At 40.6% G+C, this 26,781-nt stretch overlaps 1 protein-coding gene across 7 annotated transcripts in view; it reads left to right on the forward strand.

Annotated features, from left to right (window-relative positions):
* The window catches only part of TANC1 (tetratricopeptide repeat, ankyrin repeat and coiled-coil containing 1), a 58,710-nt gene that overhangs the window by 22,718 nt on the left and 9,211 nt on the right, over positions 1–26,781 (forward strand). For 3 of the 7 annotated variants that reach the window (XM_030278264.4, XM_032749621.3, XM_030278257.4), the window contains 16 exons: positions 3,657–3,860; positions 7,730–7,831; positions 8,936–9,057; positions 10,005–10,194; positions 13,496–13,753; positions 14,334–14,453; positions 15,481–15,762; positions 16,454–16,620; positions 17,886–18,117; positions 19,123–19,289; positions 20,530–21,137; positions 22,468–22,576; positions 22,790–22,912; positions 23,761–23,997; positions 24,604–24,789; positions 26,649–26,727. In XM_030278264.4, the coding sequence (XP_030134124.4) occupies positions 3,657–3,860; positions 7,730–7,831; positions 8,936–9,057; positions 10,005–10,194; positions 13,496–13,753; positions 14,334–14,453; positions 15,481–15,762; positions 16,454–16,620; positions 17,886–18,117; positions 19,123–19,289; positions 20,530–21,137; positions 22,468–22,576; positions 22,790–22,912; positions 23,761–23,997; positions 24,604–24,789; positions 26,649–26,727 (3,186 nt within the window). The remainder of the gene's footprint in view (positions 1–3,656; positions 3,861–7,729; positions 7,832–8,935; positions 9,058–10,004; positions 10,195–13,495; positions 13,754–14,333; positions 14,454–15,480; positions 15,763–16,453; positions 16,621–17,885; positions 18,118–19,122; positions 19,290–20,529; positions 21,138–22,467; positions 22,577–22,789; positions 22,913–23,760; positions 23,998–24,603; positions 24,790–26,648; positions 26,728–26,781) is intronic. The other 4 variants (XM_030278262.4, XM_041717322.2, XM_030278261.4 and 1 more) reach the window with 3 other exon arrangements.

Consider the following 26,781-nt stretch of genomic DNA (forward strand, 5'->3'; position numbering starts at 1 on the left):
AGACTAAGTCAGTGGTAACATGTAATCACATCAGTGTTTACATTCTGTGGGGCTCTCAGGGAGCCTTGGTTAGCAGCAGCATCCTGCACTTTGTTTCTTTTTAACACATCTAAAGCAGAACTACAGAATTTAAGATTTCTTCCATGGTAGCATGATTTTATATCAGATGCTTTTCTTAAGTGGGTCGAGAGTCTTGTTTCACTTTAGTAGAAAGGTTAAGGGAAAGACAAAACAGGCTATCCCAGGAGGGCCAGTTGAGGGAATCCATGGAACATAGTTTTCTCTGTGGCTGCTCTCAATATCCAGGATCAAAGAGGCTGCATGTTCATTGCTTTAGCTCTCACTGTTGTAAAGGTAGTGGTCCTAAGTGATCTGAATTCCCACATCAGCATCAAACTCAGTTTACACATATTCTGGTAACATAGGTGGCATTCTGGTTTCTAAGCAACTTATATTGAATGAAGAATTAGATGCATTTTATAATTTTTAATGCTGATATAGACAGGTGTGACGGTTTCCATTTTAGTTATCCCCCTATTAAATAGGATTAGTTTGATCTTAAAGTTCAAGTTCTCTTTTAGAATACTAAGTTCTACAAAATCATTACTGTAGTCAGCCATCCTTGTATCTCTTTGTATCTAAAGGAAAAATTGTAGTTTATAATCAGATTATCCATTCAGTTGCATCCTTAGGTGCAGCTAAACTGGGATTTGGTTTTCATTCTCCGAGCTTTTTGTGTGTGGTTTTTAAAACTTTGTTTCTGTAGTTACATTGACCACTGAATAATAACTCATAATAAGAGTGTTGATTGATGCTTATGGAAGGTTTTTGTCCAGAGGCTGCTTGGCAGTGCAAAATGTACAACTCAGGTTTAAAAAAATGGAAGTGGAGTTTCACAGGACCTTTCCTTATGTGCTTGTTTTACACCCACAAACTTCCTTCCACTCCAAAACTGATGGAGCCTTCTTTATACTCTGGTAGATGGCAGGCAGTGTCATGTAATTTTAAGGTATTGTTCTGGTAGCTAAAATATTTTAAATTACTAACCTTTAAGTTAGTAACAAGTAATTTTGGGGTTTTGTGTTTGTGTGGCATCTGCTAGTATCTGGGCATTGTAACAGATTGTATTTTGACAGGTATTTCTCATGCATTTTTCTAGTATTGTTTCTATAATGCTAAATTGACGTGTGGCAAGCATAGTCTATTACCGGGTGGATCCCACAAGCTTGGTAGTTTTGGGTTTATCTTGTCATGTGTAGAGCCACATATGTTATGGGAATTTTCCTGTTATTTGGATGAAATGTGGAGATTGGTCATCAGTCCAGTTTACACAAAATAGAAAGTGCAGGTTTAGAATAAATAAAATCTATGGGATAGATTTAGAGATTTGGGAAAGGATGATGTAAGCGTGTAAAAAGCTTGGCACCCCTTGTTATCCCACATGTAATTGAACTGGAGGCAGCCACAGACGAGGTTCCTTGTGCAAGTCTGGATGCTGCGGTGCCAGGGCCACGCGTCTGTGGGTCCGTCTGAGGTGTCACAGGCTCGGTCTGACTGTGGGGCCAGGAGCCCCTCGCTGAGGCAGGGACACTGCTGTGTGCCCTGGCAGCCTGCCCCGGCACGGAGCCGGCCCTGACCCTGGCCCCGTCGGGTAAAGGGAGCTTCAGTGATGGCCCTGGCCCTGGCCCTGGCCCTGTCCCTGCTGAGTGAAGGGAGCCTCAGAGCTGGCCCTGTCCCTGTTCCTGCTGAGTGAAGGGAGCCTCAGAGCTGGCCCTGTCCCTGCTGAGCAAAGAGAGCCTCAGAGCTGGCCCTGGCCCTGCCCCTGCCCCTGTCCCTGCTGGGTGGAGGGAGCCTCAGAGCTGGCCCTGTCCTTGTCCCTGCTGAGTGAAGGGAGCCCTGGCCTGTGCAGTGAGGGACGAGGGCTGTGCCAGGCTTCCACTGGAGCTGCTCTTGGACTGTCAGGGAGTTCTGGGGAAGTGCTGGTCTGTGCCTATGACTGGGGCACCATTCCAGGGACTGTGGTGTGCATGCTCTGCTGGTTCCCTGCTATTCCTGGTGTGCATGGTTTCTGAGCTCACAGGTGTAGGTTTGGTCTGTTACCTTGGGTTTAATAGCTTCTTAGAAAGGGCCTGGAGGAGCAAGGTGCTGTTCCTCCTTCCTTGGAATGATGCTTATCTAATAGGTGTCTGTTATTCTATTATATCATAACCATTTTACATTTAACACAAGAGTTTTCCTTCTTCAGCAGAACACAGCACTGTTCAAATACACTGACCCTCCCTGAGGACACAACACGCTTAGGCTGAAGCCTTGAGTTTTCTCAAAGTGTGAATTTTGCTCCCAAGAGCTGCTCTGTCTGAACACCATGGGGGTGTGAGTGGTAATGTGCAAAAGCTTATTGTAAAATTAGGAAATGAAGTGATTGAAAAGGGGAATTTCTGTGGTACACATTTCACATTTTTGTCTTTTAAGTCATATTACTCTCACAACCTGGGTCATGGAAGCCTGCTCTCCACAGCATCAGGAAAAAGAAAAACCAGAGTACTGCTGTAACAGAAATTCCTAAGATGCAGTAGTGTCTCTATATATTGACTGTAAAATAGCTTTCCTGTTACTGTCATGGTCAAATACTTAAAACTTACTGATTAGAGCTATTTAGCTCTATCCAGCTCTCTTCGATGTTGCAATGTTTCATATACAATAGAGATGAGTAAATTAATTCAGAATTCAAACGTCTACTAAGAAGGCAATGAATTGCACAGATTATGCCACAATAAAAGGGAAAATAGAAATTAAGGAATTGCAAGTGAATGTATCAACCCTTTTGCACCCCCCACCCCTCAGCAGTCCACCTGGAATACTTACAAATTCCAAACTGCAACCTGGATATGTATCTAGTAAAAAGCTGTTAACAGGAATTCCAGTATTTTCTAGTTATATTTAGCTGCATTGCCATTCTACTGTGTTTTTCAACACCTTTTGAAGCAAACTCACATATTCTGTACTGAAAAATAAAGAATTATATCACCAATGTTAAATCTGTGTTTAAATTGGCTGTTGTAGAAGTTTAATTTTCAAAAGAATAGAGAACGAAAATCCTTAGCCTCTTTACTAGCACTGGAAGTGGGAAAACAAATCTTAGACTGCTCAACTCTGAGTGTACCTATTAGTAATACATCTTGTCATTACATGTAAGGGTAACCCAACCCTCCTTTAACTAGTTCAGTAAACAGTATTTCAGGTGGTCCTGGCTTTCATGCTAATGCAGTGATGCTAAAACACCTTTTTAGTTTGAAAAATACTTTTATCTTCATAGGAAACTTGATGTTAACCCTAAGGATGAAATTTGAAAAGTGCTGACTCTGTTGAAAGTGAGATTTTTCTTCCCCCTTTTTCTCTTTATTTGTTTGTTGCTTACTTGTGTATTTACATTTGCTTACTTTGTATTTACCCATTAAATTTACTTGTTGCTTACTTGTGTATTTACATTTTCCCAGTGGTTATCTGGATTCTGCAGTGGAGGTGGCACAGTAGGGCAAGTCATGCTCAATTGTTGCTGGCAAATGTTTTCTTGTGTTAAATACTTATATTTCAATGCAACTCTAGGCTGTTTATTTTGGCAGATCACCAAATACATGACAAAATTCTATTTTTAGCAGGTGACTGCTGCCCAGAGAATGCCTCGCAGGTTACAGCAACATCTGGCCACAATGCAGATTTTCCCAGTGGCGAGCAGCCAGGCTCCCGGGACACTTACAGAACGAACTTGGCCAAAGGAGTCTCAATGTCACTGCCGTCCTCGCCTCTGCTGCCACGGCAGTCCTATCTGATGCAGGCAAGAGCACACAAGAAGTCTCCAGGTAAGATGAAACAATGAGCAACTAAAATCTTCGTAACATGTTAACTCTTCATAACATGATAGTTATTGATAAATGCTGCATAAAATAACATAGTAAAATCACGTTAAACTTTTGCTACAAGAACAAGAGTAGTGCATGTTTCCTGGTTAAAAAAGGATTATTAAAGGTTATTAAATAGAATGTATTATTTCATGTGGCAAAAAATTAATCTGTTTGGTGGTGCAGATACTTATATTGAAGTGTCTGAATATGATTAAACCTGGTTATTTATGTTTAGTTTATCAGGTGGAGGACTGCTGCAAAAAGCTTTGTTTGTGCATGTGTTAGTGACTGTGTGAGTATTGTTTGTGACTTTTACAGTTCAATTATTTTCTTTGTATCTCCATACACAAATGTATTAATAGATAAGTTGCTGTGAAAGGGACAAGGAAGTTGTTAGTTTTCAGCAGTTGTGTCCTCAGTGGTGCGTACCCACTGGTGTGGGAGCCAGACTAAATATGGGGCTCCATGGGTCTCCTTTTATCAGCATTCTGTGCATAGAAATCATTCCAGCACACCGGCATCACTTGGGTTCACTTGGGTCAGGGCAGGAGAGACAAGTGAAACTCTCCATGTTCCTGTTGCCTGTGGAGACACTCAACAGGTTTGAGTATATAAGGTCTGGAACAGAGTGTCAAAAGCTGGGCTTTGTCAGCACAGAAAATGCTGAACAGTTGATGAGTCGTGACTGAAAAGCCATATTAACAATGACTGTAGAGTTATTCCACAGTGACCCACAGCCAAGGGAAAAGATTTCCTGTGATTCTACAATGCTGCAACTGCATTGGCATTTATGCATCATTATATTGTACAAAGACCTAACCAGGTGTAGGCTGACAGAAACATTGTGCTATTCCTTTGACTTTCACCAAACTCTAGCTGATGGAAGATGATTCCAATTAGCTGTCTAGTATCTGGGACAGGGGTAATAACAAGATTATGCTAATGTCCTGATTTCAAAGCTCTCTATTTCAGTAGTATGACAGCAAGTTACAGATCTTTCAGGATATGGTGAGTGAAAGAAAAAAGGGCTGCACAGGAGGCTGAAGTAGTGTTCTGAAGTTGGGTTGTAGTGATGAAGTTGTCTAGCAATGATAGAACAAAATTCTAATTTCAGTCCTCTCAGTTGAGTTTCTTCTACTACAAAAGTAGAATGAGCATTGTTTGGATTTTTTATCTTACAGGTGTGCAGCTAAACCAGTATTTGTTGTATTAAAGGGGTAATAGTTTATTGTAGTCTGATCTAAGAGGCTCAACTAAAAGAATGAAAATACTGATTTATAAGGGATGTTCCAAAAAACATGATTGTGGAGTTTAAGATGTGAATGAAAGATGATGCTTCTGCACTTGAAAAAAATGTTTGCGACTTTCCTTATGTTAATGATATAATAATTATTTAACAGAGAAAGGTTGCCTTGGAAATCAGTGAATTTCCATCAGTGAATGGCAGAGGTGACTCCTAGCAGAGTGTTACATAAATGTACAACAGAACTTTAGTAAGTTTTGAAGTTAAACTTCAATTAAAACTTCTAATTAATAAGCAAATTAATCATCATACCTAATTCTTGAGACTAGACTAGGTCAGAGAACTGGTTTCATGTCAGGCTGCAGTTCAGTGCCCTACCCTTGGGAGCCCTGGGACTGTTACTCCTCAGAGCTCTAAGATGTCCCAGCTCCAAGGTCCTGCATCAGGCAATCTCTGGGATCAGTACAGCTACAGATCCACTTAGTCCTGACAAGATGGAAGGGATGGAGCTGCACAAGTTACAATGATCTTCTGAGACATCAGCACTTCTTCAGTCAAAAACGCATTAAGGATTACGAGCAAAGCAAGAGATGACTTAAAAAACTATTGGTATGGAATTGTTTAAATCTGTATATTGTCCCCCTTGGGAGGAGACTGGTGTAACTGGTGATACCAGCTTTAGAAATCTGCACTAGATTTAGGACAGAACTAGAACAGGCTTCAGGAATGACTGTCAGTGTGGGATGGCACTGAAGAGAAGTCACGGTAATAGACTGGAGTGGTGTTTGTCCACCTAGAAGAAAGGCAGTTGTAAAAAGGAGACAGTGCAGTCACTGTGTCTGGAAGTGTTGTGTTCACTTGCTGATGTTGCAGAGTATGAGAGAAGGGCTGGAATTAGTTCCTGGAAGAAAAGTCCATCTAGAGCGCCTAAAGAGCAAGTGGCTGCTTTTGCCTCAGGCCACAATAAGGCACTCAGCAGCACTCAGGAGGGATGGCAGGGAGTGTGTTTTCCCTTACTGGGATTCCTTTGCAATTTGCTGCTGACAAAGCCCTGTCCCAGGTGAACATTCTGTCAGACTTGATTCAGCCATCCTACACTTCTGTAAAAGAGCTGCTGTTCTGCAGATCCACTTCACATTTAAATTTTCATCCGAGGGTTAATTCATGTGTCCTGTTCTAGATTAGTGCATGAAAAAAAATTTACCATGAATTCTCCTACTTGTTGCAATGTTGTTTATTGGGTTTGCAAGTACTGTAAGTCACTTCCACAGCAGTTTGAGAGGAACAAAATTCAGTAAAGGGTTTCTTCCACCCTAAAGCATGAATGTTAAAAATACATCCTGAAGATCTTTCTGTGTTGATCTCATTTTACAACTGCTACACATTTTTTTTATTCTTTTAGAATGAGTGCTTTTTGTTGTCCAGCTTTGATATGTTTGATTATACTTCTCCTTACAGATGACAGTTGTGAGCTACTGTCTCCTTAAAGAATGTGATTTTGTTTCAGAGGAATACATTTTTAGCTGCTTTCACCAGGGCCAATGTCCCTTATTTTTGTTAGACATTAGTGTTGGAAGAGCCCCCTCTGGTGCTGGTGCCGAGCTGTTGGTGTAAAAAGTGAAATTGACTCAAGAATCTCTACTAGAGATATAAATGTGTGTTCATATAGGACTGACACTTCCTCAGCAGTATCTCTTAGCTAAGAAATTAGGTTGTCACCATGTTCCTGTATTGCACTTCTAGGTGGAAATCTGAAAGAGCAGATGGGTCCAGCCAGATAGTTCTGGGCAAATGATATGTGTTACCCTGTGATGGGGTGGCCTGGCCTTCACAGCTCTGTGGTGGTGTGACCCTGGGAGCCTGAGGGTGCAGAGGAGAGATGCAATTTTCTTTCAAAGCAGTCATGAGTCTTAAAGTGCTCAGAAAAAAAGAGCAAGAAATCAATGTAGTTTTCAGAGACTTAATGTAGCATCTGAGGCTGCTGCCAAAAGGAAAGATAGGATGCTTAATGTGGCTGAAGTGCCACAGCCTATATATAGGGTGGAGTTTTAAGAAACAAAGTGTGAGAGAGCTTTGGTGCTCCCTTGAACTCTGAACCAAGGAGAAAGATGTTTTTTGAAGACCCGAACTGAGGAAGGGAAAGTCCCTTTATCAAGGGCAATGTGGAACAGTTGGCATCAGGCCCACAGTCCCTCTGCAGTGCTCCCTGAAGGGGTTTTGCTCTGTTAGCGTGGGAATTGCAGAACAGGAGGAGGCATGGTTGAGAGCCGAGGTGTAATCCTGAGTTACACATCAGTACTGAGAAGAGTAGGAAGACCAGCTACTGGGGTTACATGCAGTATGCAGCTTACACACCACATACAACAGGTTTGTTTTCTAGCAGTCTTTGTGTTCTGAAAAGCCTGGAGCATGTGTTTCTTGCAAGAGTGGAAGTGCAGCAGCTCGCTGATCTTTGTGATAGCAGCTGTGTGTGTAAGAAGTAATTGTTCTGCTTTTTTTACATCATAGGGAATGGATACAGGACATAGGAGCCTTGTGGTCCATGTGGAAACAGTTCAGTATGCTCTGTTCATTCCCATTGCAGGTCCAGTCAGGAAGCCCAAGTATGTGGAGAGCCCCAGGGTGCCAGGTGAGGCAGCCCTGGCCCTGCAGAGGAGGCCAGAGACGGGAGAACCCAGCGCCAGTGGTGAGCATCTGCCTGGCGAGCGTCTGTCTGTCTGCCTGCTGAGTGTCTGTCCGCTTGCTGGGCTCCCTGAGTCTAGGCACCTGCTTCTCTCGCCCGCTTAGGCACTGTGTGGCAATTGGGAATTGTTTGTTGAGCAGCATCTCTGAAAGTTAAAGTGCTAGAGCTGTTTGGGTGTCCTTGGTGCCTCCCAGCAGCGGGACTGGCACCAGCAGCTCGGGTGCTGCCTGGGAAGTGACCGTGCAGCTGCTCCTCAGTGTCCCCCTTGGCAGCTCTGCAGTAAGAGTTCCTGCTGGGAGCTTCTTCTCCAAGTGATAGGATGATGCTCCTTATTTAATTAGCTGTTTATACCTGAGGATGGGACAGGCCTATGTATATATATATATTTTTTTTTTTTTAATAATGGATGAAAGAAATAAATGCCCGGTGCATGTTCCTGTCAGAGCAGGTGGTCACAGGTTGCTGCATGATGCCAGACTGCTGCCATCAAAGAAGGAAAAGGGCTGGAAATGCTTGTTTATGAGATGCCATTAGCAAGAGTGTGTGCCAGGGCAGAGCTGTGCTTGGCTGCTTCTGTTGCAGGTTCCCTCATTTTGGGTTTTGTCGTGTTATATCTGTTGGATGCTAGGAGACATTTCAAAGCACTGTATTGATAAAATTAAATATCTTTGCACCAGAAGAGCTGGGACTTTTACAACTGGTGTCACATCTTTTGCTTAGCAAGCAAAACAAAAATGTTTGTAGTTGTGGTGTTAACTGTGAGATTACAAAACATCTATGTTATTAACCTGTACTCTTCACATTTTTATGTGACAGAAATAGAATTTCAGTTTGCAACTAAGTTTTGATAACACTGAGCTTACTACTGCTCTTAGGAGAATCATTGTGTTATGTCACTCATCAGTCCAGTGATGAACTGATTGCTCATTTCTGGTTTGACTGGCAGGTGGGCTTTTCCTCCCCTAGATTTCTGCAGTTATGCAGAGGATCCAAGACCCACCAGCAATTAAAAGTCTGATGGACAATTTGGTTGTACTTTTTCTACCACTTTTAATAGTTCCCAAACAAGAGACTTTAACCTTCAATTTTTTTCCTCACAATCCAAAGCAAAGCCTGACAAAGACTCAAGCTGTTCTCCTGCAGCGCAAGAATTGATGACAAGACTGGGGTTTTTACTGGGAGAAGGGATCCCAACTTCTGCGCACATGGAAGAGAAAAGTGAAGTTATGGTAGGATAATGGAATATAATCTTTTAATGTTTGTCCTGTTTCAGAGAGGACTAATTGTACTTTGTCTATCTGCTAGTTGCAGTTACTTGATATCTACCCAAAAACCATCCATTTTAATAGAAATATAGTAATAGAATTGGACTTTAATTTTAACAAGTGTTTTTTTTCAAGAATTCAAGATCAATTCACAATTTCAAAACAACAAACTGAATAGGTTTCTCATAATTTCTGGAGCTTAAATGTAATCTACTATGAATGTGAATAGCTTCTAGAATTCTCTCTGCTTTTAGTACTTAGGAGGAAATTTTTGCCTTCTCTTTTTAGTGATTTCCAAGAATGGAGAAGGCTAGCATTTTGTTAAAATGGGAGCATGCTTGGGGAGAGGGGTGTGTTTATTTCTTCCTGAGAAGTTCGCTTCAATCAGACAGCCCTTCTCGGTCATATGGGGTAGAGGGATTGGAGAGAAGCAGACAGCTACTATCCACATGAAACTTATCTGCTAACTAAAACTTCACAGTAACTACCAACCTCTGCTTCTCCCTTTTGCTTTCTCTACTTTTAGTCCAAGCCCTCCTAAGTCTTAGTGCATCAGTTTGGGTTTTCACACTGATGGGGAAAACTTAACAAGACTGCAGTTCTAGGTTTTTTCAAATCAAAGAATAAATGCAAGGGGTATCCAGTAAAGTATTAAATAGAGAAGACATCTGCCTCACTACAGCTTTTTCACTGAATTGTTAAATTCCTTTTTAATTCGGTGGTCACTTTTTAAGAGTAGTATGAAAGCTTAAGATTCCCAGTCTAGACAAAGCTTTCACTTCTTGAAGCTTTACTTGAAAAATGGGCTCTTTGCGTTGCTCTTATTCTACATCAGTTCGAGGTCTCTAGTTTGCAGCCCAGCGGGGTCCTGCCTGCTGGGCAGTGAGTGTTTCTTGCTCTTCCTCTGGCAGTGTGCAGTCGCCAGCCAAGGAGTGAGTCCCTGTTCCACCCTCACCAGCAGCACAACGTCACCCAGCACCGACAGCCCCTGCTCCACCCTCAACAGCTGTGCTGGCAAAACAGCAGCCAACAAGGACAGTCCCTGTGGCACCATCAGCACCCCCAGCTCCACCCTGGAGAGCAAGGACAGTGGGATTATTGGTGAGCATTTTCATTAGCACATAGTAGAAATTACTTTCTTCTTAATTGTGCAAGTCTGAACAGCTGCTTTGTGTCACCGTATTGGGTTTTACACTGTCTATGGATCCCATTTTGAAAGATTGAAATCCTGTTCTTGGCTATAACAGCTTCTGTTACATGTGCATTTCTCTTATTTTGTTTTCCTGATGCAGTTCTAATTTCTTGACTTTTTCCTTTGAAATAATTAATTTCCTCTGATTTTCTCCATTTCTTGTTTTCTTATGCCTTTTTTCTTTTCCATTCCAGAGGTCTTATCAGTGCTTTTCATAATGGTGAAGCACAGCAGGGCTTGAAGTTGATTTAATTTCCAGCTGAAGAAACAATAATTGATGTGATTTCTTATGAGAATAGCTTAAATTAAACTGTTTAAAGAAAGTGCAGACTTTTGAGTAATTGGTATAAAAATGAAGCTAAAATGGGACATTGTGGAAGAGATGAAATGGTGTGATCCTCTGTTGAAAGATGGCTGAATTGAGGGTATATGTGCACCTTGTGTGAGGAGTCCGTGACCATTGGAGGCAGCCACCCACACAGCCCATCTGTTACAAACTCCTTGCACCAACCAGCTGAGTATAAATAATTTTTACTGATCAGTTACCCTAGGAGACATAGTTTGTCATGGGTCAAAAGACTCCTGTATAAAACTTAAGTGTTTCAATTGAAGAAAATTATTTTGTGTACTCATTCCATGTCAGATTGATACATGATCAACTTTTGTATAAGATCTAGTTTTGAGATAGCATGAACATCTTGATGTGAAGGAAAGGATCTATCAGAAGTATTGCTTTTGGAAAAAGAGCACAAATGTAGACGCTGATATGAACATACTAGCCATGCTTGACAAACTTGAAATAGTGCAAGAGTATGTCCATGCTCTAAATAAGGTCAGAATAGCCTCATGTTTCTTTAAAATAGTGTACTGGCATAACAACATCGTTGCTCTATAGCCTTGTAAGTACCAGTGTTTTAAGGAAAATATTTTAGAACAGTGATAAAAGTTGCTTATTGAACTACTGAAAAGGAAGGATGAGTGTATGAGTGCAAGAGCAGGGGGAACTTCCCGTGACTCCTTCAGTCAGGTACGTGTGGTTCATGTCTGCGGGACCGTGTGGAAATCATCATCTGCTGCTCTACAGAGCTGCTGTTCATGTCTCAAATGCCAGGAGAATTTGAACACCCCCTGTCTCTTGGCTACCCATGGCAGCACCCCTTACATCTATCTAGGCATGAAACCAGGAAGGGAAAGAACAGGCACCTTTCTGATAAGTGACCTTTTGGTTTTTAAATACAAGTATGTCTGTGCATTCAAATTTGTTATTAGTACATGTGCATTTTAAATTATGTTTAGCAAGTATATGTTTTCTAATGTCTTTGACAGAGTTCATCCAGCCATGAAAATATCTTACTCCTTCGTACTACTTATGTGGACCTCCTTTGTATTTCTACTCCCACTATGTTTTCTGGACCAGCAGACTGATGGGAAATCAGTCTTTTCTCCCTTTTCCTCTTTTTTGCTTACAGTTGAGGTTTCCTTTAGTTTTCCAGTGTTTTACTACTGTAGCTGAATAATTCTTTGCTTCAGTTGAGGTTGATGTAGTAGCAGTAAAGGCAGGTTTTAAACTTAGCAAGGAGCTAAGCAGGAGAAAAGATTGGGCTGCTGGCCAAAATAAAAGCTTTGCTGGATCCTTGCTGCTGTGTCAGGATGGAAATCTTGAGCAGCCAGGTTTCCTGGAGCTCCATTTCACTCCAAGAGGAATCAAAGTTTTAAAGATTTCATACTTCAGGAGGAGCCAGATTTTTTTTGACATAACAATAAAAATAAAATAAATGTGTCATATGGAAGAACAATCTAAGTGTGTGCAAAGATTAATGGAGTGCCTGGAAAGTTGGGTTTTTTTCATCTACTGCCTCTAAGTTGCATGTCATATTATTGGCATTTCTCAGAATATGAGCTGTTGAGTTGAAGCATCCAGTCTTCTGTTTCTTATGAGCCTAATCTGGAGGAACACAGAGTTGTACAAGTACCTCACCATCCTGCACAGCTGAAGCTGCACTGCAGCTGGTGTGGAAGAACAGCTGGTCCTTCCTTGACTGGACCAGGCTCAGCATTGCAGGAACCACCCCTGTGGTTGTATTTTGTTAGCAGTCCAGTATGCCAGAATGTTTTCATAAAAGAATGGGCCAGTTGAGTGCAGAATAGCCACAAATATGGCTTTAACTTTTAAATTTGTAGTCTGGGAAGGACCCAGAGGTCAAACAGATATTATAGTTTGAACTGGTATTGATTTTTTTATGTTTTTGTTTTGTTTTTTTTTTAATCCTGTTGCCCTTTCATCCTATTTTGTATTTTCCTCTGTTGCATTGAAGTGTTCAGAGTGCATTGAGTGTTGGCTTAACCTTCAATAAATATTTGTTGTTCAGTTATTTTGTGAGAGCTTAATGTAAGTAGTTGAAAGCCTTTTAAATTAAACAGAGTGATTTCAGTATTAATCATACAAAAAGTATATATCTGCAAAGTGTTCCTAATTGGACAAGGAGGTTAGCATAGTTTTATCAAACATTACTCAAGTAGGTCTTCAGGAATATAAAGTCTTCACATTATGGCAGGAGGCCTTGATTAAATACAATCTCAGACAAATACAGGCACACTGATAACCCTCAGCAACCAAACTGGAACATTTGGATCCCACTGGGTAATGCAGTTGGTGTTATCTCTCATCCAGGGAGTCACTGCAGCAGTGGAAGCTGCTGCTCTGCACCACAAAATCCAAAAACACCTCAGTGGTCTTAGCTGCCTTTTAGCTGAGTGTCTCTCTAGGTCTGTGTTGCTTATTGCCTAGCATATGCAATTTTCATAGCAGAAAAAGCCTTCTTTCCCCCCAGGCCTGATTTATACTGCAACACTCTTTAAAAACATAAACCAGTATGTTTAATATCATCTGAAATTTTATTAATATATTCTACTGGTTCTGATTCATCATGCATCTATTCCTGTTTGCTCTTTCTGACAGTGAAATGTAGTAGGTGCTTAAGAAAGGAGCAGCAAATAGCTTACTTACTGGAAGGTTTCTCTCAAGACTGGTTTTCTAGGTATATGAGTACAGGCTGGTTGTCATCCTGATGTGATTATATGTTTTAGGTGAGATGGACCTCTGAGCAACATTGAATTTTTGTCATTTAAGTTTCACAATGCTGTTTGAGAATGAAAATTCTTATGTGTGTGCCATATTCCTCTGACTTGGGTTTTTCCCCTCCTTCTCAGCTACTATAACAAGTTCATCAGAAAATGATGATCGTAGTGGATCCAGCTTAGAGTGGAGTAAGGATGGGAGTCTCAGAGCTGGAAAACATCAAGGCATCAGCCACGATCGAAGAACAGATAATTGCTCACCAGTTGCAGAAGAGGAAGCCATTGGATCTTCTGAGAATTTGCCAAAAGAAGTACCAATGGGAGAGGGTCCCCTTCCTTACACTCAGAGTTCTGCCTCTGTAATAATGCCTCGTCCAAACTCAGTTGCAGGTAAAGTCCTGAGGTCAAAACCCAAGGGTGTTCTTAATGATAGGACATTTCTTTTGAATCTTTCTGTTGTTAGTATGAAAATATCTCTATAGGATAAAAAGAAAAAAGCCTATGTTCTGAACTGAATGAATAAGCATTACCTCATTTGTTAAAAACTGGGATCCAGAAGGCTTTTACCATACTTTTTGGTAGGTATTGATTAGGTCAGGACTTTTGAAACACTTCAGAAGTTCATTGGTTATTCCAGGACACTGCCTGGTGACAGGTATAGTGTTAGCAGGTAATACCTGAACCTATTCTAACGCTTCTGACCTCGCTGATGTGGTTGTTCCTACAGCAAAAAAGAAAACTCTCTCCATGGGAGAGCTGAGGGCCATTTAAACAGGGAAAAGCTGAACAAAATCTTTAGTCAACTTGATTGAAACTCATTTTGTAAGTGTTGCAACGTGAATTACTTAGTTGTTGTTGTCTAGAAAAACTTCTCCGTAAGTAACATGCAGATGAAGAACTGTAATAAATAATAATATTCTTTGTAATTTGTGTTGAGAGAATAATAAGCTTCAGTTCTTTAATACTCTAGCAACAAGTTCAACCAAATTGGAAGATTTGAGTTATTTGGATGGACAAAGAAATACTCCTTTACGAACTTCAATTCGCTTACCTTGGCACAACACGGCTGGTGGAAGAGTGCAGCAGGAAGGTAAAGGCAGAGATATTCACACTTGCATCTGTGGGCACAGTCATACATTCCTTCAGCAGCTTGGAGCACGGGTGGGCTGTGAGCTTTGTCCTACAGTGTTACTGTGGGGTGCTCCTGACGCGTCATCTGCATGTCTGCCAACAAGATGCTTGCTTATGCTTTTTCCTGCACAGTGGTGTGTTTAGAGATGGAATGTGTGTGTGCATCTGGTACAATTAGTAACAATTAAAGGCAGAAAAGTTTAAGTGAACTCCTAGTAAAACTGATCTTGAGGAGCGTATGTAGGTACTGTGCTGCTCTCTTCCATTTTTGGTTTTTCATGGTCATAGATTAATGCTGAAAGTTGTGTAATGTTACATTTGGCTAATGAATCTTTCAATCTTTAGAACGTATTATTAGTGAATATTATTATTCCTGTACATTTTAAGGAATTTTATGCAATCAAACCCAAATTCTTTCCTAAGTCATCAGGTGTTTCCCAAATAAATATATCAAAGTAATCAAAGGTGTAACTACTGATCCTGTGACTTGAAAAGTACAGAAAAACAAGGTAGTACGTTTTTTGTATTACTTTAGTTTTTTTTTTTTAACAGTAGAATTATGTTATTCTCTTTACCTTTTTCTGTTTCACTGTAAAGTCTTTACAGATTTGAAGACCTAGCACTGTGATGCTCAGCACATAATTCACTCTAAACTGAAAAATGGTGCTTCCCCATTTGTAGAATTATTAATGCATTATTAAGAAAACTTTTTGGATTCTACAACTTAATAACTCGAGTTCAGTTGTAAAAAAAATAGATTGTACCTGTGGCTTCTTTCCTTTACAATTTAATTCATGCAAAAATTATGGACATGACCTGAACTGAGGTAATCAGATTTTATTACTTTCCTTGTGAAAGAACTAGAATGTCTGATTATGACTGATAGTAACAAAGCTTCTAAATGATGTTGCCTTCTGAAACTGTGCTGTTTGACTGCATGTCAAGCTTCTTCTGGTAAACTTTCCTCCCTGACACATCTTTTTCAGCTCGTTTCATCCCCTATAAGCCTCAGGACATTTTGCTGAAGCCGCTGTTGTTTGAGGTGCCAAGCATAACCACAGACTCAGTGTTTGTTGGACGAGAATGGCTGTTTCAGACCATTGAAGAAAAACTGCAGAATCCTGACCCAGCAGAGAACAGGGGAGCAGTCATTACTGGAAATGTGGGATTCGGGAAGACTGCAGTCATTTCACGGCTGGTGGCACTCAGCTGCCATGGAAGCCGCATGAGGCAAATAGCCTCCAACAGCTCAAGTTCATCTCCTAAAAGTATGTTCCTTTTCTGGGTAATGGTCTGGGTTAATGTGCTGACATCAGGAGTCACATGTTTGCTTTTTTGACTTAAGGTAGTCAGGCCTCATCACGTCTTTTGCAAACGCTTATTTCTTCCAATGAGCAAAGGAAGGAGGAGTTAAAATTTTGTGTTCTGACAAATACCTTCAAAGTGACATAATGTGGGCTCAGCCCATCAGAGAGGTGGTATAACACAAGAGGCATCGTGCTGGATCTCTTCTTCTTTTCAGGCAGTGTGTACCCCAAACTCTGAGGATGTGACTGCAGCAGGCTTTGTCTCTCATGTGTTTGGAAAGGGAGCAGTGAGTGTTTCTTTCCCACTGCGTACCCACTGTGTATGCCTTCCATAGAATTTTTGTAGAGGTGAAAATAAAGCTGTGGAGAAACCCCTTCTGTCTTCTACTGGGATCCATAGCATCCTGTCACCAGACCAGTCCAGTGCCTACATTAACTGGAAGGATGGTGATACTGTCAGTTGAGTTGTTTTAAAATCATAAAGTTGCAAATATATGCCTGTATTTATCAGACTAGTTGCAGGCTTCTTTCATAATGGTATTGCTCAGTTTCAGTTTTTACTCTAGCAGTAAGATAAATCTGTGGTGTTTTCCTAGAAAGCAATCTCCTGTCAGCAAATTTGGTTTCTCTTGTATTTGTTGCCTTTTACAAGCAGGTGGTGACTCCTGTCAGGAGATTCCCTTAAGCCAGTTATCCCTGTGTCCCCCGCCGTGTCCCGCTCCGTCAGGTGATACCAATACAATGAAGACTCTGACTTGTCCTCCTACTCCTGAATACAAAACTCAGACAGGGGATTCTGTGAGACACCTCGCTTCAAAGGTGAGTTTTCACTTCCTAAGAGATGTTCAGTGTGTTAGAACCCTCTAACCTGGGGGTCAGTTTGCTTTGCAGAGCCCCCGGGAGGCTGCGGAGGGTGCTGGGAGAGGGGCAGTGCCTCGGCACCTCTGCGTGATGGCTCAGCTTGGCTGGTGAAATCAGCTGCCTGCCCCTTGTACTTGTCAGGACTCTTGTACCCGAGTCCTGTGTGGTCTTAGAAAGAGTTACCTTAACAATTTCTCATCAGTTTTGTGTGGGTGTGGGAGGTTTGGATCCTTTCCTTGCCAAAGGGGCTGTATGTTTTCTACAGGGAGCTGCTCAGTGTACCTTTGAAAAGCAAAATTCGGGGCGAGGGGAGACAGGGAAGATAAAATGTTTGGTTCTTGTATAACCCATCTATATGCTATGATAGAGGTTGAGTCTCAATGTAATTTTACTTTCCATCTTCAGAAAGCCTGAAGTCATTTTTGTATTAGATTAATATGTTAGATGTTTTATTTTTTGCCTAAATAGTAAAATTAATGAGTGTCTGAATTGCACATTTTAAATGAATAATTGTAGGGAAAACATGAGATCTTTAACATTTGCAGTCTTTAAAGTGATACATACTTGTTTGAAGCAGTGTTATGAAAACCACTGAAGTGCAGGTTTTTTACTCACTGCGAGCATCATGTTTTCCTTACAGTTTGTTTTGGGTCTTTTTACCCCAAAGAAATATGGGTTACGTTCCTGGTTTATTTTTACGTAATACACAGCTTTGGAATATTTGGAATAAAGCCAGTTGTCATACTTCTCCATCTGCTTACGCAAGCATGTCTTTAATAGCTGTCTGTCATTTACTTTTGCCCGATGATCGAATTAGCCCTTAGCTCATTACAGTGTGGGACATGGTGTGGTTAAATTGCAGCTACTGGGTTACCTTGTCAGGCTCCCGGGTTACTTTTGTGCCCAGTTAATCAGCTGCTTACCCACTGTATCCAAATGCCATGAAGTCAAATTATGTTTTCCTGTCAGAATCTGACACTTTGATTTCTTCTGCTCTCTGCATGCCCTGCAAGGTCAAAAACCTATTTCATTGCTTTCCTCCCTGTGTTTGACCCAGACTATCAGAGGCTGTTAAAGCGTGGGATCTAACACCAGAATGGATTTTGTAGTTGAGAGAGAAATTTAAATTTAATCTAAATTTAATAAAATTTAATTTATTAAAACTAACTAGTAACCAACCAAAATTCCGAAAGGGTAACGCTTTTTACTTTGTAACTCTGCAGGTTGTTGCTTATCATTACTGCCAGGCTGATAACACATACACGTGCCTCGTCCCCGAGTTCGTGCACAGTGTGGCAGCTTTGCTTTGCCGCTCGCAGCAGTTAACAGCCTACAGAGATCTCCTCATCAGAGAGCCTCACCTGCAGAGCATGCTGAGCCTGAGGTCTTGTGTCCAGGATCCAGCAGCAGCTTTTCAAAGGGGAGTGTTGGAACCGCTTTCAAACCTCAGGAGAGGTACGTTAAGTAGGAAGGGACTTGGAAATGAAATCTAAACTGCATAAAGAGTGGAGAAAAGTATTAAAATTAAATAAAGCAGAATTTTTGTGGACAAAGGAATTCCTTAATTGTACTAGTTATTTGTAACAATAACAAATGGGTTTTATAGAGTTGATTTAGTGTTTAAATTAAAATTCTGTGAAACTTATTAAAGGTCATAGAAACTTTATATTTGCTTTTTTGCTAGAAAATGGGAAGATAGCTATTAGCTTGAAGTTAAGGCTGGCACATTCACATTAAAGGATTTTGTTTCAAGATGCTGTCTAATTTTCTGCATCTGCAGAAAAAAAAATTGGCCTAAACATTTGCAAAGTGGATGTAGGTTTTGCTTTAAAATAGATGTGGCAGTTTTCCAACAATCACAGAATCTCCTAAGGACCCACCAGGATGATAAATCCAACTCCTGTCCCTGGACAGGCACCCCAACAGTCCCACCCTGGGCATCCCTGGGAGTGGTGTCCAAAGGCTGCTGGAGTTCTGGCAGCTTTGGGAATGTGCCCATTCCCTGGGGAGCCTGGACAGTGCCCAGCACCCTCTGGGCTTCCAAGAGCCCTTCCTGATCTCCACCCTAACGCCCCTCTGAGCCAGCTGCAGCCATTCCCTCCTGTATGGTGTGTAAAAGAAAGCATGTAGCAACATGACTTTTGTATTTAATAAAACCCTAGCAAACTCCTCTTGAAAACAACTGCTTCCCAGCTTATGCCAGCTTGAGCAGATACCTGATTGTGACAGAATGGGGGCTTTGCCTACATATCAGCAGAGTATATCATTCCTGTTAAAACTGTTTTTAGTCTTCTAATGTTGTTTTTAATCTCCTAAATAATGCTTAAATGCCATAAGATATACTGGTGTGCATAAAGATACATTTTTGTTTCTTGACATACAAAATTTGAGGATAAAGGTGTGTCATTTTAAGGGAGAATTGTGTTTTTTATCCTTTCATTTTTTATTCTCAAATTTCAGAACAGAAGATTCCTGAGGAAGACTACATAATTTTGGTAGATGGTTTAAATGATGCTGAATTCCATAAACCTGATTATGGTGACACAATTTCTTCATTTATCGCAAGCATAATCTATAAGTTTCCTCCCTGGCTGAAGCTCATTGTGACTGTAAGAACTAATTTCCAGGTAAAAACACCTTTAAATTCTTTTCTCACTCTCAAAGACCAAGTGATCATTTCTATTGGGTGCAGCTGCATTATTATGAAAAATACTGGCTTTAGAGGAACTCGAAGTCTCTTGGATTTTTTCCTTCCTTCCTTTGTTACATGTTTGTTTGCAGTGCACAGATACAATATTGGAGGCCTTTTCCATTGTGAATCACTGTATTGCAGCTGTCAGTAGAATTGCTAAACAAGAAATTATGAAATTTGAGTCTGTTCCCTTGTACCTCAGGAGTGCAATGTTAAGTTGCAGGTGTGCTTCAGTACAGTCTCTGAGAGTTTATTTCTTCTCTGCCTTCTTACCACTAGCACTCAGTGTTTAACTGGCTGATGAGTTTATTTCTCAACTAAATTTTTGGGTTTAAGAAGGGATTTCTATAGCACAGACTGTTCTGTCTCTGGAGACTGGAGAAGTGTGTCTTTGCTTAAAACATCTCACTAGTCTGAAAGTGCAGCTTTTTAAAATCCATTTAATTACATAAAGTGGAATAGTTCCTTTTTGTGTTGTGAAGGTCTGAAGATGTTTGCTAAACCTTTCTAATATATGACTCCATGTAGGAAGTTTCTGGTTTAAATTAGAAGTTGCAGAAGTGTTTCTTTTAAGTAAAGGTCTTTTGGATCTTTATTTACATAAACAGAAAAGTATTCTGTGTAACAGAAGCATAAAAGTGTGTTCAGATGAACCTGCTGAAAAGTCTGTGCTGTACTTGGTACTTGTACCTTCAGGCACATGGGGCTGGGGATGTGTGCACAGCACCTTTCTGGTACATTGTTACTGGAAGGTGAAATGATAAGGGGAGTCTTTTCCCTTGTCATTTGTCACTTCTTAAAACATTCCTGCCTAATAGATCATTCCTTTTGCCTCCCCCTTTCCCTGGCTTGTCTTAGGGTCCAGTTCTGGTAACTGTTTTCCATTTCCTTGACTTTGAAGTGGTCATTTATCATCCCCTTCAATTGTTGAGTTTGATCAGTGAAATATTTGAGACCTTCCTATGAAAAATGATAAAATGTAGAAGTACTGTTCTCCCTCTTATGAGGAGGCAATATTTGCAAAACCATCTCAGGGTTACTGAATTCGTTTTTAATCTGGTACTCACTACAGAAGGGAAATGTAACAGATGCATTGTTGACTTCTCAGTGCTGGAATACTGTAATATCTTTGGCTTGCTTAGTTTTTTCTATTTTCCCCCCTCTCTCCCTCACAGGAAGTGATAAGTTCACTACCATTTAGCGCAATATCCCTGGATAATTTTCCAGACAACAAAGGAATTCATGATGACTTGAATGCTTATATTCAGTACAGAATTAATAACAGTCAGGAAGTTATAAACAACATGTCTTTAAATGGAAAAGCTGATGCAGCTACAATTGGGAAAGTGAGTAACCACCTGATCATGAGAAGCCTGGGATCTTACCTCTATTTGAAACTCACTTTGGATCTTTTCCAAAAAGGTCATTTAGTAATCAAAAGTGCAAGCTACAAGGTTGTTCCTGTGTCTCTGTCAGAGCTGTACTTACTGCAGTGCAATATGAAGTTCATGACAAACTCTGCTTTTGAGCGAGCTCAGCCCATATTGAATGTGGCATTGGCATCCCTGCATCCCATGACAGATGACCAGATTTTCCAGGCTATTAATGCAGGACAGATAAACACTGAACAACAGTGGGAAGACTTCAGCCAGAGGATGGAAGCCCTTTCGTGTTTTCTGATCAAAAGACGTGACAAAACACGTATGTTCTGCCATCCTTCCTTCAGGGAATGGCTTGTCTGGAGAGCAGAAGGTGAAAATACTGACTTCTTATGTGAGCCAAGGTAAATTAAAACTGCAGTAATTAATGTTCAAATAACCAAAATTATGTTTTTTGTATTTGATTGCAACAGTTGGTGAGAGGAAAGAGTGATGTTAAAATACAAGTACACCTAATTTTTTTTCTGAAACGAAAACTTTTATATATTTAGAGGTAATGTGACTTAAGATTCAAAGTTTACAGTGCATAATTGACTCTCTGGAAGTTAGAAGTTTGCATCTGACTTTGCTACCTTCATGGAGAAATGAGAGTGCTGTACTGTTACTAACACAGCAAAATTGTTTAGGATCCTGGGCAGCATTACCTTGTCTATGTAATGTAGAATGCAGGAATAGAAGGAACAGATCATTTATGCTTTTTTAAGTGCAAAAATATTGAGACATGTTGTGCTGTAATTATATCCTGCTGGCATTGTTCTAGTTTGTTCCAGCTCACTTTCTGTGACTTGGAGAGTCAGAGTTGGTTGAGTTTGAGACAGTGGCTGTTACTGTTTGTCATGTTTTCACAGTCGGCTCCCCCTTTTTTTTTTTTTTTTTTTCATGTTCCTTGGGGTTTACAGCTTTTGGGTTTTATAAAAGAATAAATAATGCTGGCATTTAAAATTATTACCACCCCAAGACTTGTCTGAGCTTTCAAGTGGCTGTAAGAGAGCCAGTTCTGTAGGTGGGACTGGGGGCTTGCAGCCTTGTGGAGCCCTGGTCCCACCACACTGGGAACTCCCAGCGCTTGCCCCGGCAGCACTGGGAGCTGCGTGGCCCAGGTAAAGCTTCTGATTGTGGAAAGTTCTGTTCACAAATGTCTGAAGATGGGGTGAAAAGTCGCTTCCCACAACTTCCTCCCTCAGCTGAAGAGTCCAGCTAGCATATGACTAATTGCCCAGTTCCAGTGTATAATCTAATTAACAAATAGTATATGATAACCTTTTTTTCTCAGCGTAGTGCTGCTCTCACTGTTTCCTAGAACACCCACTAATGGAGGTGTAGAATTAGTAAATACATGTTTTTGCTCAGATGTCACAAGTGTTCAGATCTTGTGCTTCTAAAGGGATTGGTTTCTTTCTGAGATGCCCGCAGGCATCTCAGAGGCTCTGAGAATGCAAAAGGGAGCAAACCACTTCAGAGCTGACACAGGCCCCCTGTGAGTGGACAGCAATAAATACCAGGAGTGTTTCATCTTGAAAATTTGCCGGTTTTCATATTGCATTATTTCATTATGGAAGGAATTTCATTTAGATGTGATGGTATGTTGAACTGTTACAACAGGCATAAAGATGTGTTAGAATATTTACTGAAATGCAGTTATAAAAGTTGTTCTCTCTTAATCCCTTTTATTAGGAATGGACATGCTCTACTGGCTTTCATGTTTTCTCGACAGGAAGGAAAGTTGAACCGCCAACAAACTATGGAACTTGGCCATCATATACTTAAAGCTCATATTTTCAAGGTAAAGCTTGCAGCTTAGTAGGCTTTATGACCTATTCATATGAATGCATCGTAGAGGTTCTCCTCTGGCTTGCTTGAATAACTTGTTGGGAGCTTATGCAAAATATTTGGTAGTGCTATCTTTCCAGATTTTATTTCTTTTTATACTGAGTTGTAGATTAAAATAGGATTTCTAATTCTATAGAGAGATTTCTTGTTATATCATTTCTGTTAGGGTCTCAGTAAAAAGACCGGAATCTCTTCCAGTCATCTCCAAGCCTTGTGGATTGGTTATAGTACTGATGGACTGTCTACAGCCCTGGCTTCTCTAAGAAACATCTACACACCCAACGTGAAGGTAAGAACACCAGCAGGGCTGTACAGCCAGTGCCTTGTCTGGCACTGGGTGGGGGAATGCTGAAGTCAGTGTGACCCTTCAGCAGAAAAGCACCTGGATCTGAACTCTTTCGTGCCAAGCCTTCAGGTACTTTTGTAAGCTGTTGCTAAAATTCAAATCAGTTTCCCTTGATAGTATTGATGGAAAGAAAGGTTTTTCCTTTTTTCTTCTGTGGCTGTGCTCTGTAGCACAGGTGAGTGTGTGGCTGCATTTTTGGGGGTTAGGTGTCTCACATGGCCTTGTTGGGCAGAGCTCATTGCTTCTGTGGGGAAGTGTCAGTTGTAAAAGGGGAAAATACTGTGAGAAGAAGGGATTTAAAATACCACAACTTTGCACTGTTATTTGAATCCCTAGATGATGGATAGCAAAATCCAAGCTGGTCAGTTGTAATTTGAGCCAACTGCTAAAGCTTTTGACTGGAAATTCGTGTGTCCATAAACACACATGTGCATGCTCTGGCTGGTTTTTTTGAGATTTTCTTCTTATGTAATCTGGTTCTCTCTCAATGGAGGTAGTTGCAGAGTAGCAGCAAGTCACACATGCAGTTGTGATGAGAGTAGTGAGTTTCAGGGAAAGACAGGTCTCTTCGGAGGACAGTGCTCAGTAATACAATAATATATTTACTGAGAGAAGATTTTAAACTTCTTTTAAACTGGCATGTTGCTATATATGTGTTAAATGTTGTTTATATGTGATGTCTGCCAATAAAATTTGCATCAAAATTAGGGCATAACAAATGAGTACCTGATCAAAATACCAAATTCGGACAAATCTGAGGAAAACATTGTTTTGTTTAAATTAAATTTTAGGTGAGTCGGCTGCTGATTTTGGCAGGAGCAAATGTGAATTACAGAACTGAAGTACTGAATAATGCTCCAGTGCTGTGTGTTCAGTCACACCTTGGACATGAGGAAGTGGTCACTCTTTTACTCGAGTTTGGAGCTGCTATTGATGGAACTTCAGAAAACGGGATGACAGCCCTTAGTTATGCAGCTGCTGCGGGTCACATGAACATCGTGTCACTGCTGTGCAGAAAAGGTGCAAAGGTAAGCTGGTGTACAAAAACTGCCAAGCCTGCAGCCAGAAGAGTCATACAAAGGCCGAAAAAAGCTGTTATTGATTACTTAAATGTATAATTATCAGACATAGGCCTGAGGGGTGAGTCCAGACTTCTGTGAAGCATTTTGCAGGTGCTACTGGTCACAACCCTCTGGCAGAGCTGTTCAGCCAGTTTTGCGTGCCCCTCATTGTGCAGTTTCACGACCTGTTGTCATCAGCTTGTCAGTGGCTGTTACTGAGGGAGCGTTGGAGCCTTCTAAAGTCGAGGTCAAGGGCATCCCCAGCTCTCCTCACCCACCCTCTAGTCCCATCAGAGCCGCTGGCTGTCCAGCAGGCTAAGCACAGTCTCCCCTTGGCAAGCCCGTCCTGCTCACCTTGTCCTTCCTGTGTTTGGCAGTGCTCTCAAGGATTAATTCTTCCAACACCTTCCCAGCTGCTCAGGTGAGGCTATTGGGCCTGTAATTCCCCAGATGTTCCCCCTTGTCTTGGAATTTAGGAGTGACAGCTGCTCTTTCATAGTGCCTTGAAACCTCTCCTCTGCACAGCCTTTCACTGCATCTTTAAGCTCAGACATTCCCTTTTCCCCCCTTCAGGCTGACCTTGCAGACAAGAAGGGCCAGTGTGCTTTGGTGCACAGTGCACTGAGAGGGCACTGCGGAATCCTCGAGTTCCTGCTCGGCCTGGTTTGGGTGGCTCCCTGCCCAGAGCAGGATTCACTGAGGAAGCGCCAGGCTCTGCAGCAAGCTCTCACAGCAGCTGCCAGCATGGGGCACTGCCAGGTGGGTTGGGAATACAGGTACTTCCAGATCTGTTTGAAATCATCAGAACTGTACAACAGTGCTTGCAGCTATTTTTAAAAGAGTCTTGGAAAGAATTGTTGAAGCAATATTTATTGTAGTACATATTAGGAGCTTGTTTAAATGCTCTAGCTGAGTAAACAATAATACAGTTTGCTTCAGGATTTGCTTATAAATAATTTTCTGTCTACTTTCTCTTCCCTGTTCTTGGAAATAGTCCTAAACCTCTGGTGGTGGTGATGATTTTCTGTATCACTGATCCACCCAAATATGTTTCTACTTCAGGTGGAATTGTTTTCATTGCATGCAATCGCACAGACTTCAGTTTTTAGCTTGATGCACACACCAACTTAGAGACTTCAGCTCAGTGTCACTTTAGACAGAAATTTGGGAAGGAACACTAAAAATAAACGCATAAGAAGTACTTAAAATGCTTTAGATATTTAGGTAATACAAAAATGTCTTCTGTTCATTGGGAAAATAAACTGTAACCTTGATAGAAAAATAATGGGTAAATAAAGAGACTTGAATGAAGATCAACTTGGCTAGGGGACTTAGTTATGTAGCAAGTGATGTACCAAAGTTGAAACAAAATCTCTTCAATAAAGCAGTTTCAATATTTACTTATTTTAAATCTAGCTTTAAGTTGCTATAAGATAAAGAGTCTGATCTTTGAAGTTGTTTAGGTAATCCAAATATAGATGTGTCTATGTGCAGTTAATTTATTATATGGTGTATATAAGCCATCACTGTCTTACAATATAAACTGGAGGATTCTGAGCTGTGGTTAACTTGGATGAATGGATAATTCCTTTACTCCCATAAAAGTTCTCGTTTGCTGTCCACTGATTAAATGAAAGCAGTCAACTCCTGAATAGCAACAAAAGAGACCACATTAATCATAAATACATAAGTGAAAAATGTCCATCTTTCTCTATTTTTAAGACATTAAGAAGCTGTATTCTTAGCTGGAAAGAAGATCTGTGTGTTTCATGAATTTTACTAAATTATGTGTCCTAGCATTTTGAATTCTAGGATTTTCCATACATTGTATGCAACAGTTTTCAGACAGCCTGGAAACACACACATCCTTCCTCTCTGCCTTTGTTTTTTCTTGTAGCATCCCAAACTTTGTTAGTATGATTCTCCTCCCTCACCTGTTGACTGCAGCCTCAGTGACCATGTGCTTCATTAGAAAATCTGTTTGAAACAGTCATGAGAAAAAGTTTTCATTTAATGATCTTTTAGCAAGTGGTTTCAAAATACAAATTTCCTTAATATTCTGGAAACACAACAAAACTTAATTTAAAGCTTATTTCAGCTTTAAAATTTGCCATTTAAATTTGCCATTTATCAACATATGCTTAGGCCATTCTGGGAAGAAGTTTAGAAAAACAAGGTAAGCTATAACCAATATGGAAGGAAAAAACTAGGTATCACCATTTTACAAAATGTATGCAAATATTCTCATTTTTGCTATCTTGTTTAAGATGATCTGAAATTTCCTCACTGAACTAGGAGGCTTTATTTTTGCTATTGTTTATTTTGATTATTCTGTTCTATGTGGGAGCTCATTAAATCATAGTCCTGCCAAACAATAAATTCACAGAAGAGCACTGGGCTTTTTTAAAACTGTTTTCAATAACATTCACTTGTCTTCAAGTCATTCTAAAGTCCTACTGAATTTGTTTTGCATAATACTGATTTTCTTTTCTGTCGATTATATGCATTGAGAGATAAGTATTCTCACTTGTTTTACATGTTTTTGTCCCTTTCTTCATCATATGTGTGACAACTGATGCTCTTGTGGCTCAGCACATCTCTGCTCACTGCTTTTGCAGGTGGTTCATTACATCTTGACAGTTGAAAAAGACCATGACATGGACATCAATGACACTGATGCCTTGTGGGGAGAAACAGGTATTTCCCTTCTTGTGTGTTTCCTAATTATCATTTCTAAGAATAAAGAGTTTT

Source organism: Taeniopygia guttata, chromosome 7, assembly GCF_048771995.1.
Source record: "Taeniopygia guttata chromosome 7, bTaeGut7.mat, whole genome shotgun sequence".
Lineage (NCBI taxonomy): Eukaryota > Metazoa > Chordata > Aves > Passeriformes > Estrildidae > Taeniopygia > Taeniopygia guttata.